Below are 15,450 nucleotides of genomic sequence, written 5' to 3' on the forward strand. Positions count from 1 at the left end.
TGGCTTGCTTTCGCTACCGGTGCTGCCCATTTGAAATTTTTCTTGACCGGTTTCTTTCGAAGTGCAGAAAAAAACAAAACCTGCTCGAATGGAAATGCTTCATTAAATTTAGGTGATATTCGCCCATAAAAATGAGCGTAACACGCAGAAAAATAAGGCATATTTGAATCAACAAAACGTTTTGTTGATTTGAAAATCAAGATTTTTGTTGAATCAACGCTAAACGTCAAAGCAACTTTTTCAAAACAACAAAAGATTTTTGTGGAATTAAGAAAATCAAGGTTTGTTTCAACGCAAAATCGGCGTTGATTTTATTCAACAAAAAAATTGTTGAATCAAACCACGTACAGGCTGATTCTACAAAATATTTTTCTGCGTGAAAGAAAATTTAAAAAGTGATTGGTGTTTAAAAATTGTGGAATGACTGTATTTCTGCTGCATGGGCTCGACTCAAAAAGCTCGATCTGTCGCACGGATTGACAGTTTGAACAAAAACTTGCGTATCAGTGTCAGTGCTTTCATTCATGACTTCACGGGAGAAAAGTGTTCGATTTGTTTTTCTTTGCCAGCAGTGAAGATTTTTTAATCTGGAGCAAATTTTTAGTTTTTCAAAGATTTCTGGCTTCCTTTTGAACGCGTGCGCCCCGTGATGTGTACATTCCACTAAGAAGTTGAACATTCCATTCCAGACGAGTTGAGTTGTGAAATATGTGTCGATCCGTCGCAAAAAGAAGATCCATTCCGAAGAAATTATTGCTCGCAATCGAAGGGGAAGATAAGTCGTCCGATGACGTTGGCCGAAATCTGCGCTGCGGCTGCTGAGTTTTGCGTCTTTGATTAGTGCGGCCGGGACGGAACGGAGAGCGATGCCGTGCGAGGCCTGCCACGTCCAGTTTGGGCTGATTACGCGCAAAAAGTGCTGCGCCGAGTGCCGGAGGTTGTTCTGCCGGAGCTGCCTGGAAAGGCGGGACGAGCGGATTCTGTGCCAGAACTGTCTGGTGCTCACGAAGCGGCCCCTCTCGAAGGTGGACCTTGGCCAGCTCAAGGTGAAGGAGTTGATCTTTTATCTGCAGTCGAAGCACATTTCCACTTCCGGCTGTGTCGAAAAGGACGACCTGGTCAATCTGGTGCTGGCCCACGTGAACACCGGAACGACAAACAGTCCGCGCAGCCCGCTCGGAAGTCCCGGCAGTCCTGGCGGAAATGGCACGTACGGTAGCACGACGGGCGCGTTCCACTTTAGCTCGGCATCGTCAACTGGGGGAAGTAGCGGCGGGGGTGGGAGGAGGCGTCCGGATGGTGGCCGTGGGAGCAACTCGGGTGCGTCGTCACGGTACGGGCAGTTTTATTCGGCCAGTGCCGAGAATTGCGCCAACACGTTCGACCAGATCAAGAACACTTGCCAGAATCTGTTTTCGTCCATTTCGGAGAAGCTGGGATCGGGTGAGTGGACAATTTTGAAGGTTGGAGAGTTGAGATTATTAATGTTTCTTTTGAATCCCTCTTCTAGATCCCAAAAGCCAGCAGCCCCACAATCCCGGCGGACCCCGCTTCTCCAACTCTTCTACGGAGGAGAATCTGCGGCCGCGTCCAGACCGGACGTCACCGACGGGCGTTTACCAGCAGCCCCGGTTTGGCAGCAACGACGTATACCAGGTGAATCTGCCTCCGCCAACAACTACGCCCGGGATCAGCCCAACCGACGAGGTCCGGAACGGCCCCGGTATGGTGCCAAACGCCGATGAAGACGGCGGAAGTGGCCTCACGAGCGGGGCCGACGACACGAGCGCCAATGCTTCGTCCGTATCGTCACCGGAGCATCGATCAGGGGCGGCCGATGCGTTGAGCGTTCGAATCGAAAACATGCTGGCCTCGGACGCGATCCAGAACCCCGGTGGCTGTGACTGCTCCGACGATGAGGAAGAAGCAGGACGCGAAGAACCGAAAAAGTCAGCTTCCGAAGAAAATCTGCTGCCGGAAGTGGAACCTGCGGCGGAAGCCGGCCCAAGTCAGCGCCTTTCCGTGCCGGAATCAAACACCGACACGTGTTCTTCGTCCTTTGACGAGCTGAACCCGGAGTGTGTGGCGAGCCCGCCGGAACGCCCACCAACCGCCGACCCGACTGATCCGGAAAACTGGCAAATCGTCCACGTTCCGACGCCGTCCGCGATGACGCCGTCTCCAATCAACGAATCAACTCTTCCACAAACGACGATCAGCACGGCAACGATGACCGAACAACCCCAAGCGACGACGAACTCCGGTGATGATGTTCCTCCCGTCTGCCCCAGTCAGACGCCCCGGCGGCACTCTGACAGCAGCTTCCTACTGGCGGTGATCCCGAGCGGGTCCCGCGGACGTTCCCCCGTACCGGAACCTCCGGCCCAGTCTAGTCAACCCTCGGTCATCACCAACAAGTGCTTTAAGTGCGGCAAGCGGCGGAACGGCCTGCGGAGGCAGCTGAAAAAGTTCCGCCGGCAGCTGGAAGTGACCGGCGGCGTCTGTTCGGAGGCGGAGAAGCGCCGCCAGCTGGAAGCGTTCCTCGGCTATTTGGAGCGACGGAGCAAAGGTTCGCTCGAGCTGTCCACGGATACGGACTCGATTACGGATCAGGACGCGAGCATCAGTTTGGCGTTGGACGGGGAGCCGATGGAACTGGGCGGAGGAGCGGAAGGAAGTTCGCACTATCCGAGGGGAGGCGACGACGAGGGACTGGAGGTGAAGATCACTGTGTATTCGTCCGGGAACCAGGATTTGGCCAACATGAGCCACCTTAAGCTCAGCGATATCAAGGAGAGGTAAGTTTTATTTGCTTCGTCATTATAGAATTTTAGATCGAGTCCAGGTCCAGGGTGGGAGTTTGTGTAGTAGGAACTTTATATTCCCTTATACGGCCGTCGATGGTCGAAGATCCTCCACGGTTCGGAGCAGCTGCCACTGCAATTGCAAGCAGCGCTAGAATAAGTGCAACAAGCTTCATTATTTGTTTTTGAGGGTTACTTTTTACTGATGACTTCGCTGGCCAAATTCGAGCTTTTATATTTTGGAAGAATGACTATAAAAAAACAGCTTTGTTTGTTCAAGTGAATGTTGTTGAACAGCCTTTTATTAAAATGTGACAATTTGGAAAACTTCCAGCGATTATATCAATTATCATTGTTTACGGATAACTTGTATCAAAAAACCATTTTATACTTTAGAGTTGCTGACTCATCAAACACCTTTTTTAAAAAAGCCACAATTGCTATCATTTTAAAAGTGCATTGTCATTGGGCTGTACTACATTTGAGATACTGGACAGCATTTCGAAAATTAGGCATCGTTGTTACAATGGGTCCATTTTCATAACTCCTGAATTCTTGTTTCTTGCTGCTGAATTCTTGTCAAACCGGTTCCAAACCGGTGCAATGTTGCATGCAATTTTATAGCAACGCAGCCAAAAAGGATTGCTTCCGGTAAAAAATGCCGAGAAATGTCACGCTTCTGTCAATGTCAGCTGGTGAAAAAAACACCGCACAAAAAGTTGCGATTTTATGAAAAAGAAGTTTTATACAAAACAAGTCAAATTGCCTCACTTTGATGAAATGCGAAATAAATACAATTTCTAAATTAATATTCCGAAACAAGATCCCATACATCATAACCAAAGATGAGCTTTTGAGTGGCAGAGATAAAGGAGGATTTTCAGAGAATTTTAATTTGGGGTCACTTGAAGGGAGAGGGGTTTGGCAGATACCAGAAATTCTAATGCAAGGGAAAAACTAGATTGCGGACAGCGGCCAGAGAAAAAAAACGCGTTGTTAAGACAATCGCGAAATACCTGGTTCTCTCTCCTGCGAACGATCTTCTGCTTGGCATTATTTTCACCGGGCAAACGCTGCCCAAGCCCCAAGCCGAATCACATATCGACACTTGCGTGCACCCAGTTCATGTCCTGAATAACCGGTAGCGTCAAGCCCACGGTCCAAATCTGCGCCAACAAGAAATAATTTAATTTCTTGACATTTTTTTAGAGTAGCACTGGAAAACCTACCACTTCAAATTAGTTGCAACGGTAACTTCAACTCATTTGTTTTCAATACTCAATACTCAACTAATCTGTCGATTGCCTTTTCTCACGATTTGTACGGATGTCTAGATGAGCCTGGAACTTTTTTTGTTCTTAACCGAGGATCGGTTACAACTCCTTACAATCCACACTTAGAGATCATGTAACTGACAAGGGTTACTTGGTTCAAGCGGGTCTTGCAGGTACTCGGAGAAAATGCCCCACAGCTCAGCCGAACTGTAGAGCACCTCCCCAGCTTCCTTCTCCATAGCTCCACCGTCTCGGGATACACTGCTTCCTTTGCTGCTTCCTGCGGGTCGAGGGCGATCCTTCGATTTTCCGTCCGGGACTGCGCCCGGCAGCGGAGGGAACTCCGCCGGCGTGAACGCCGAAACTGCTGGACTCTGCTTCTCCGCCTTCCTTGCCGGCGTTTTCGGTTTCGACGCCTGCTGGCGTCTCCGGATGAAGTCCGCACGCTTGGGGCAGCTGCGGTCCGTGTCTTCGTGGGCTCCCGAGCAGTTGGCATACCGCTTCGGCTCGGTCTTCTTGGACTTTGCACTCGTCCGTATTGTGGGAACCCCCACAGTTGTTGCACCTTCCCTTGAGGTGGCAGTTCCTGGTTCCATGACCCAGCTGCAAGCAGTTCCTGCACTGGGTCACGTTCGGCCGCTTGTTCCGGTAGGCCTCCCACCGGATGATAATGCTTGCCACAACTTTCACTGCAGAGAGCTTTTTCAGATTGGTGTATCCCTTGGGGAAGACTACAATGTACGGAGTTTCGTCCACGGTGGAATTTTCCTTCGGCTTGATGACATGCACCTCCAGCGCTTCCAGCTTGAGATCCCTCTTCAGCAGGCACTTGACCTCATCCGGTTTCAGTTCAGCAGGCAAACCACGAAGAACCACCCGATGATTTCGTTCGCTCCGTCTCGTACACTTTCTTCCTCCTAACGAAACTATTGGCACTACGCCCCCCGGGGCATGGCCTTCCTCTAACGTGGGATTTCTGCTCCAGCGCCTCTGACGAGACAGGAGAAACCGGGACCGACGTTTTACTTCACCATCCGATAGAAGCTCAGTGGATAAGGCGGGAATCGAACCCGCGTCTCATAGCATCATCGGGATCGGCAGCCGAAGCCGCAACCCCTGCGCTTCCTCCTGCAACTTGTCAAAATCTTTGACAGAGAAGCAGGTCACCTTGGTTCCAAATCGGGTTAGTTTGTACATCGGATCGAAACCAAATTTACAACTTTCCACTATCGCCACGAGCTTGTAAAAATCCGTGGTGTTCTTCACCACCAAAGGTGGTTGCTTTTGTTTACTTGCCGACTGGCCGGGCGTCTCCGCATCCCGCTGGGCTGGCATTGTTATTGTTTTTGTTTTCCGCTAGCGGGCTGAACTTGTTGTTGTTGAGCAGATTCTGCTCCACTTTTCCTTCTCCGACGACAGCTCCGGTGACCTCAGGGGTCTTCTTCCGCATCCGATTTCCGGGGATGAGTTGAAAATCATCCGTCTTGGAGATCTCTTCCACCTCCATCCGTCAAACAACTGGAGGCACGATGCCTTTAGCGCGCACGTCACACACGTCTACTCTCTCGGAGCTGTCAGAGAGGCTTGCGTGTATTTTTGTTTCAGTGACCACTTTTTGATACGATGCAACGGCTTCGAGATACATTTATTTTTAAATTGCAAAATACAAAAATATTTAAACACCTTACGCCTTAAATGTTATTTTCGAGTACTATTGGTTCCATATACACAAAAATGGCTTAAGTTATAAGGAACACGATTTTTGTTAATAATCATATTTAGTTATAAAAAAAACTAGTTGATTTGAAAAACAGTTTATTTTCAACCCGTTACATATTTGTATTTAATCAAATGTTGCTATTCAGCATGAAACCTCATTTACCATTTCTGATGTCGTCAAATCGAGCCAAACATTTCATGAGGGCACAAAACCAAAAACCGCGATTAGAGAAAATCGCTCGCTAAAAGTGGACAACTTGTTTCAATTCCTATTTAAAAAGAAAGCTTGACTGGTGGTATTTTTACTGATGATACGATAAAACACATCATTATCCTCAACTCTGCTTTAATGATTCTTAATTTATGTTGATTTTCGCAATAAAACTCATAATTTAAATAAAATTCTCGTTATTGGGCCCTTTTAACTTTCCAACTGTTGTTCATAATGGGCCCTTTCTAAATGCAATTTCGAAGAGAACCAAAAGGGCACTAGAGCGCTGTCACCCGATTGTTGTTTTGAATTATGTTTATGTGCCCTTTGTTTAGTTAGAAATAATGAGAGCGAGTTGTGGCGCTATAACCACGGCAAATAGTGTCCAGGGCATTCGTGGAAATACAATGTCCCATCCCAGAGGGTCCCGGAGTACCAAACCTTCTTAGCATGGTGCTCCCAACGAATACAACCAAATCTCGGAGCGTATGGTGGTGTGTCCCCACGCTTCTTCCTCCCCTGTCGATTCAGAATTGTGCTGTTGTTCGAACACTCAGTGCTCAAACTCAACCCAATTACGAGTCATCTCTGCGATACGGCTTTACGCAGTTGGCCTGGCCGCTTTAACGCTTGTGATGTTTCAATGCATTCCGATGCAATGGTGCACTACAAATGTTAATAAATGACAAGAAGAGTGCTAGGCGTCATCTAACCTAAGGCACTCTCCAGGATCCCTTCGAAAGATTGGCTGCGCTAGGGTCTGATTAGATTAGATTAGATTTGTTTAGTTAGAAATAATGAGGAATTCAGCGGAAATTTTGATAATTGATGAAGTTTTGTGATCGAATGGTGTAGATAAGGTATGTTAAACATAACAAATCTTCAAATGTATACTGAACAGCAGCCGCGGGGCCGTATTGAATATTGTATTTCGATGAAGTTTTTTTCTGCAGAAATCCTTGGTGAAACGTAAACCAAACTTTGTTTTGAAGTAAATTAGTGTTAAGAACAAGGGGTAGGACACAGAGTAACTGAGTGACTCAATTTTACAAAATTACACCCAAACGGCGGTCGCATGATTTTGATGCATGGCGGCATGAAAGTATATCAGAATCTGCATGAAAACTGTCCTCATGCATTTTTTGCGATATAGGGGTATGACATTTTTGCCCGTTACCGACAATTATCGACATTACCGACGGCTTTTTGGTTGTATTTCACAAAAAAAAACCCTTATCAGAACGAGGATTGAACCACCAACTTCTTGGTTATTGCTCCGACACGCTACCACCACGCCATGGACGCTTGATGAAAAGTATGTGAAAGAGCACCAACATATGCTTCTTTTTGGAGTGTTGCTCGGGGACGGGCCAGCGTTATATGTGTTGGTGAGAACTGCAGATCGCTGAAATGTTTACACGCGGGCAAAAATGATCTAGGGGCTTGCTGCAAAAAATGTTATAAAATATGACATTTTCTGCAGCAAATCGACTGTTGCAGATTTTGAGATATATTTTTCCTTTGGGTGTACTCAATGTGGCTCAAAGTTACTCAATCTCCCTCATGATTTTTTCACCGAGTTGCGGAATCTGTGAAATAACCAGCTTTTGACAGAAGAGCGTGTTTACAAATAAATTAGAAATATTTTCACCATTTTCACGCCACGATGCTGCTAAAGTTGAGTCAGTCAACGAAACCCGGAACAAACTATTCCGCCTGTTACGGATTGTGCCGTGTTGATCGTCGCCGCCGGTACCGGTGAATTTAAGACTGGTCTCAAAAATTTCTCCAAAAACGGACACTCTCGAGAGTGCCTTGTCGCTTTCACGCTCGGTGTCAAACATCGTCGATGTCAACAAGATGGACTCGACCGAGCCCCCGTACTACGAGGCCCGTTTCGGGGAATGAAGAAGGAAATCTAGTCCTACATCAAGAAGATCGGCTACAACCCAGCCGCCGTCGCTATCGTGCCCATCTCCGGAACCGTCCACCAAGATGTACTTGTTTCAAGAATGGGCCATCAAGCGCAAGAGGGCAAGGCTGACGGCAGGTGCCCCAGCGACAAGCCCCTGCATCTATCCCTGGGAACGGGAACTGGTGTGAACAAACCCGGTATCGCCATCGTCTTCGTCCCGACCAACCTGACCGCTGAAGTCAAGTCCGTCGAAATGCATGAAGAAGCCCTGCCGGAGGCCGTGCCCAGCCCAGAGACAACGTCAAGAACGTGTCCGTCAAGAAACTGCGTCGTGGAACTGCGAACTCACCGCCCAGGTCATCGTGCTGAACCACCCCGGTCAGATCTCCAACGGATACACCCCAGTGCTGGATTGCCACACCGCTCACAATACTTGCGAGTTCAGTGAGATCAAGGAGAAGGAGGGGGACATTAGCGTGTCCCAAAAAAACACGAAGTCGAGGAATTCAATATGCTCAGTTCTCAAATGATAAAAAATCATGTTAGAAACAACTCTCTCATACATGAAAACTTTCGGAAAAATCGTTTACCACGTTCCCTGGGCATTTTTTTGAAAAAAGTCAGTTTTTTCGACAATTTCACAAAATCTGCTTAGAAAAAATGGAAAATTTTAAAATTTCAAATAGCCTATACCATTAAATGATGGTCTGTGGTCCAATAAACAAGTTAATGTATCGATTTGGCCTTTTAAAACCTTGTTTTTACTTTCCCGGTAGCTTTTATGTCGAAAAATACGAGTTTTTGCTTTACTTTTTTTCAATCTTTTCCCTCGGTATTGGACACAAAAATTTCCTCATATGTGAAAATACATGCATCTTGTAGGAAATTTTCCGCCGAAGATTTTCGTCTAAGCAACTTTGAAGTTTCATCAACTCTGAGCTGAGATATTCCAGTTTTGTGAAGAAAGAATATTGAATATTTGAAAATGTTGATATTAATCATCATTGGCATACAATATTAAGGATAATTTAAGCCTAATTTGAAGTGCGGCTGTATCGCATCTGTTTTTAAACATGATTGGTTCATCCTTCAATACTAAGGGCCACCTGGTGTTGTTTTCTCATGGCACACTACGTGCTAAATTAATGAATTACTTTTAGCAAATAACTCATATTTAGAGCATTTTGCATTTAAACCAATCGATGCACGTTTGCTGTGTTTCCATGGATACAAATAAACAAATAACAAATCGATGCATCTGTGCTCTCTTATGCTATCTAGATAGGAAAACCAGTAAGCTTAGTACAAGAGCACAGAGGCATCGAAATATATGGTTCGATTGTACGGGGTTGGCAATTGTCCACGCTCGATCCAAAAAAGTTTTTTTATGGACAATTGACCATGAGAGGGGGAGGGAGCTGAGATTTAAAAAAATGTCTACGTGATTAATGGATGGATCCCTATAGAATAAATTCCAAATATTAGTGATATTTTTAATTTACCTGAACATCGGATTTATCAACAGGAGTTATAAGAAGGGAGTGTAAACGTTACGTTGTGGTTCAGATCACGGAAATGCGTACAATCGAACCTTATATTTGTTATTTGTTTATTTGTATCCATGGAAATACAGCAAACGTGCATCGATTGGTTTAAATGCAAAATGCTCTAAATATGAGTTATTTGCTAAAAGTAATTGATTGATTTAGCACGTAGTGTGCCATGAGAAAACAACACCAGGTGGCCCTTAGTATTGAAGGATGAACCAATCATGTTTAAAAACAGATGCGATACAGCCGCACTTCAAATTAGGCTTAAATTATCCTTAATATTGTATGCCAATGATGATTAATATCAACATTTTCAAATATTCCATATTCTTTCTTCACAAAAACTGGAATATCTCAGCTCAGAGTTGATGAAACTTCAAAGTTGCTTAGACGAAAATCTTCGGCGGAAAATTTCCTACAAGATGCATGTATTTTCACATATGAGGAAATTTTTGTCCAATACCGAGGAAAAAGATTGAAAAAGTAAAGCAAAACTCGTATTTTCGACATAAAAGCTACCGAAAGTAAAACAAGGTTTTAAAAGGCCAAATCGATACATTAACTTGTTTATTGGACCACAGACCATCATTTAATGGTATAGGCTATTTGAAATTTTAAAATTTTCCATTTTTTCTAAGCAGATTTTGTGAAATTGTCGAAAAAACTGACTTTTTTTCAAAAAAATGCCCAGGGAACGTGGTAAACGATTTTTCCGAAAGTTTTCATGTATGAGAGAGTTGTTTCTAACATGATTTTTTATCATTTGAGAACTGAGCATATTGAATTCCTCGACTTCGTGTTTTTTTGGGACACGCTAGGGGACATCCTGACGTGCATTGGCACGCTCTGCACTAGCACATCAAATTTAGCACTCACACCAAGTTCAAAGCATGCTGCTCTAGCCCAGTGCCAGTGCTATTATTTAGCACTCCCATTTAGCACTCATAGGATTTTTTTTTCCATTTTTAGGGTCTTTTTTCAAGCAAATTTAATCACCGGCTGATGGGAATCTCTTACAAATGTAACATACCTTTTTCAGATTTTCCATTACAATTTAATCTCAGGGCCCGCCAAATCTTCAAAGAATTGAAATTTAAATTCTCTACCCATTTAACTGCCAGCCAGGCCACGTCCTTTTAGGTCTCCAGGTCAACTGGAACTGATTTTCGGGTACTTTGCAACGATTAGCTTCATTATTATATGCAAACTGTTATTTTGATTCCTGGACAATTATCTGCGTTGATTAAAAATATTGTTACGCTTTTCGCAAAAAGCAAAAAAATAGTTTACCTTGAGGGGATTAGAACCATGGATCTTCTGCTTACATTTCTTAAACACTACCCCTTCACCAAATCTACTGATGAATGTTATCGTTGTTGGATCCATCACATTCTAGACAATTATGACAGCAAATTTTAAATCAACAAATGAAAAATCAACCTGGTTACCATTTTTGTTCGAGTGCCAGGGCGAGTGCTATGATTGAAAGCGCAGTGCTAACCGTTCAAATAGCACGCGTGCTAACCGCGTGCCGCGCCAATGCATGTCATCTGAAGCAGTCGCTCCGATCTTTTCTTACTTTTACCAGAGACTAAGCGAATGATACGTTTTTTATTGTGTTTGTTTACTTATTTATTTTGCTCCAAAATCATACCTAGACCCTCGGCAGAGTGATGACACGAATCTTAGCGGTACCCTTGACCTCGATGGCCTTCTTCTCACCCACGGTGGTGGCGACCTTCTTTGCGGCAGCCTACGTTGCTCCGGCAGTTCCCTTCTTGCTGTGGACAGCAGCTCCAGTGTCACCGGCGGCTTCTTTTTCAGCACCTTGCTGACCTTGCGCGCTATCGATTCACGCCGATTCCGCGGGCCTGCTTTTCGTTGGTCAGCTTCTCCTAGAAATCTCCGACCGACGACGTCGACGCCTTGGCGACGTTGGCAGCATTCACCAGCTCTCTGATTGAAACGGCATTCGGTCCGGGAAAGCCCGTTCGCGGAGTTTGGATCGTTTTCACTTGGGTAATGTTCCTCATCCGGGCGATTTCGTTCTTGGCTTACCAGCATTCTGAGGCACCTCTACTACCCAATCCATCTTCTTTTCGGCCTTCAACCGCTGGTAGCCGTAAGTGGGAACCGATTTGTCCAACACCTCGTCGTACTGTTTTGACACGGGCTCGCTATTTGATACCCTTTGCTTTACCGATTTTTTTTTCAATTTTGTGAGCGGCTTCGGCGCAGGAAGTTTCGGGCACGGGGTAGAACTGTCTCCGGACATGCATCTTTGTGATAAAGGATTCCTCTTCTGTTCCGTTAGAAGTTCACAGACGGTATTGATCAACATTTGTGTATTGTCCCTAGTCGAATCCATCAGACCGGTGGCACTCTTTCTGGAAGCGGTCTTTTTCGGGCTGGCTTCTTGGCGGCCCGGACGTCACCTTAAACTGACTTTCTCTCAGTGGCGGCCGGTTTCTTCTCACCCGAGCCGTAAGCAGCAGCTAACTACTTCTTCTTATCAGCCGGTTGCCCCACGGGCTTTTAATACGGTTTCGGAAAAGGATTGGATGGATCTCTTCCAGTATTTGCCATTGCCATCTGAAAATAAAACCAATTTTATTCAATTCAATTCTTTGAAGGTTGCCCTTCTCCCGAAACAACCTACCTCATGGCACGGAATCGACGCCGAGGACCAGGAGTTTATTCCGTCGAATTTGTGTATCGTGGAAAAAACTACGCTCCCGCTGTTTTTGTGTTTTACAAGTTGTCAGTGCAAGCGTTGAAATGTCAATGTCAAAGCTGTTACGTCGTTTGTGAAAATCAAGGTTTAGATTGAGAAATTCTGAAAAACGTGCGTGGCTCAATGTTACTCAATTCTATTCAAATTTTCTCAAAATCACTCACTGTCCTACCCCTTGGTTAAGAATGTATGAAAAGTTCGCTTTATAACATAGAAAGTTCCTCAACTACGAAAATCTAACGAAAAAGAAAAGGGCACAATTGAACTTTTTTTCTGGTTTGGAGTGAACATTGTTATGTGTCCTTTTATGATTTGATTCTTCGGAAGGCAATATTTTATTTTTTGGAATTACAAACTTTTCAGACTATTAAAATACGTAAAATACTTAAATCCGCCACCGCGCAATCTCTTTTCAGCGCTGATCTGGACGTCCTGTCGGTGAAGCAGCTCAAGGAGCTGCTGATGCTGAACCGCGTCGATTTTAAGGGCTGCTGCGAAAAGCCGGAACTGCGCGAGCGTGTCCTCCGACTGTGGCGGGACTTCAAGTCGATTCCATGTGAGAATTCCTTTTTGTTTTGCAATTTTGAACTTTTCTTTACAATGCAAAATTCTTTTCTTTTTTCGCAGCGATCGAGAAGCTCACGACGGACGATTTGTGCAAGATCTGCATGGACGCGCCGATCGAGTGCGTCATTCTCGAGTGTGGCCACATGACCACGTGTACGGCCTGCGGCAAGGTTCTCAGCGAGTGCCCCATCTGTCGGCAGTACATCGTGCGGGTGGTTCGATTCTTCCGGGCGTAACCGGGGGGGCGGGGACGCGGGCCAGAAAGGAATTGTCAAGGTTGAACCTATAGCTTTGTGGTGGTGAGCTCTCGGTGAGAGCGTTTGGTACTACACTATTTATAATGGAAAAAGAAGGGGGAAATAGAAAGAAAGAGCGAGGCAGAAGGGGGTTTATTAGAATTTTGCTCACGGCGGTGGCATCACACTCATTCACACAGCGGACAAGTCAAATTTAGATATTTCGTGTTAAGGAAATTGTGATTCTAAGCTAGTAATTTGTTTGGAACGACAACAAAACAATAAACCATGTGAAAAAAGGCAAACAGCAAAACGAAATTATAATATATTCACGGAACTAAAATAGTCACAACAAAAATGGTGTTTATTGTACAAGACAATGAAGGTGGGGAAGAAATCAAGGATTGTGCTCTAGGTGTGTAAGTGGAACGAAACGTACTTTGCTGTACCCTCACTCACACACACTCACAAGTCACAACAGACACACACACACACAGATAATCTGTATTTGTTAAAATTTGTTAATATTTTATAGTTTTCTTTAATCTACCAAGTGATAATCACGGATAGTAAGATGATTCAGGTTGGTTTGAAACCGAGTGCAAACAACTTGCCAAGTACGAAATTAGAGCAACTAACTAGAAGAAGCTGGCAATATATATAAAAAAACGAAAAACTAGTATCGATTGTTTCTCTCTTCAAACTGTGTGTTATTTATTTGAAAAAAGATGAAACCTCACTACCTTATCTATAAAAAAACAACAACAACAAAAAACCTACATCTGAAGCCCCCTATATTACATAATAGCAATGTTTTCGAACACTACCAGTAACTATTAAATGAAGAACTAAACTAGTTTCGTAAAACAAAAACAGAAAATGAGAATTAAAAAAACAAACAAAAACATAAAACCAATGTTTACTGCTGAATATTTCCAACGTTTTCCATACTTTAACTTAACGCATGTAATGTTCAAATCATTGAATAAAATGTACAAAAAAACGAATCCATTTGCTTTACTCCTAATCCGAAACCGAAGAAAAATACCTTAATTAAACTTTTTTTTTCAAAATCGTGGCCACTCAAGTCGTGAATTCGCCAAAATCCACCGAAAAAGTCGGAAATTTATGACTTTTTGTCAAAAAGTCGGAAAAAGTCGGGAATTCGAAGCATTCTTGTTTGAAAATTATTTTTTAACTCTTGAATAATTTTGTAATATTTTGTACGATTTTCAAATTAAATTCACTCAATTCTGCTGTAGTAACTTACTTTGAATTTATGGTTTTCACTATTTCAATATACTTGAGTTTTGAAAAGCTGTTTAAGATATTCAAAATCTTAATAAATATTGGATGCCTTTTATACAGATTTTCATTATATTTTTTATGAATCAAAAGAACGCTATTAATTTTTGTTTTTTAAACAAGACGCAAAGTTAATGAAAAAACTAATATAAAAATAGAGCCTAATGACCAGCTTAGAGTTATGATTCTATTTCATTTCGTCACATAGATTAAACCTTTGAAAACAGATTCCAACATGAGTTTGGCAATTGTTTTTAAAGTAAACATTTCTAATTGTTTAACTAAATTCATTAAGGCCGTTGCAAATATTGTTCAAAAGTAAGGTCGCACCTCACCTTCAAAATTGGTATTTCAGGGGGTAAAAAAATATTTTTCCAAAAAACTTCAAAATTTCAATGGAAATAGTAGTCTAATCAACTGAAAACAATATAAAATGCATTTTTCTGCATTGATATTCATATTTATAATGTTTGGGCTTGTTTAAAAATGTTTTGAATTTTTATGAAATACAATGTACAGCACCGCAAAAATTTTATTTTTCGAATTTTTTTTTGTCAGTTCATAGCTATTTTGAAAACTAATTATGGTAAAAAAAGCTGGGCAGGTATATACTGCCCCTGATCGCATAAATGTCCCATATGCATTTTTATCGTTATTGAGTTATTGATGCAGTTTTGTTCAAAATCGTGTGCTCTTCCGAAAGAGCCTATAACATCCAGTACTTTTTTCTAGAAATCAGGAGGAAATCCAGTTTTTTCGCGAAAATTTAACACGTAGCCTTATGTATGGGACAAACTTCAAATGAATTTTTCTCAGCTTGCTGTTTTTGCATATGGGACATTTATGCGAACATGGGCAGTATAATGCATTTTAATTTATTTTTCATTAAAATGTTGAAACCATGGCTCGTAGCTTCAATTTTTATACTTTTTTTATTTTTAGCTTGGTAATAAACGTGAATTCTGTAAACTCAAAAATGGGAAAATGCAGGTTTCCCCATAGTAATTCTAATGCAAATTCACATTTTTAAAAAATATTTTGGTGAAAAAATCAATTTCCGATTTTTTTTCCTTGTGTCGACACACTCTTGAAAAAATCGTTCTTAATTTACACTCAAGCCTGGTCTACAATTAAG

At 43.2% G+C, this 15,450-nt stretch overlaps 1 protein-coding gene and 1 pseudogene across 1 annotated transcript; both read left to right on the forward strand.

The window, feature by feature from the left end:
- The first annotated feature begins 500 nt into the window (after positions 1–500).
- On the forward strand, positions 501–13,883 carry LOC6054726 (mucin-5AC). Its single transcript, XM_038260151.1, has 4 exons — positions 501–1,443; positions 1,511–2,798; positions 12,624–12,763; positions 12,835–13,883. The coding sequence occupies exons 1-4, from the start codon at positions 867–869 to the stop codon at positions 13,008–13,010; spliced, it is 2,181 nt and encodes a 726-aa protein (XP_038116079.1). The 5' UTR covers positions 501–866; the 3' UTR covers positions 13,011–13,883.
- LOC119768819 lies at positions 7,575–8,479 on the forward strand (annotated as a pseudogene).
- Positions 13,884–15,450: the final 1,567 nt, after the last annotated feature.

The sequence above is a fragment of the Culex quinquefasciatus genome, chromosome 3 (assembly GCF_015732765.1).
Source record: "Culex quinquefasciatus strain JHB chromosome 3, VPISU_Cqui_1.0_pri_paternal, whole genome shotgun sequence".
NCBI lineage: Eukaryota > Metazoa > Arthropoda > Insecta > Diptera > Culicidae > Culex > Culex quinquefasciatus.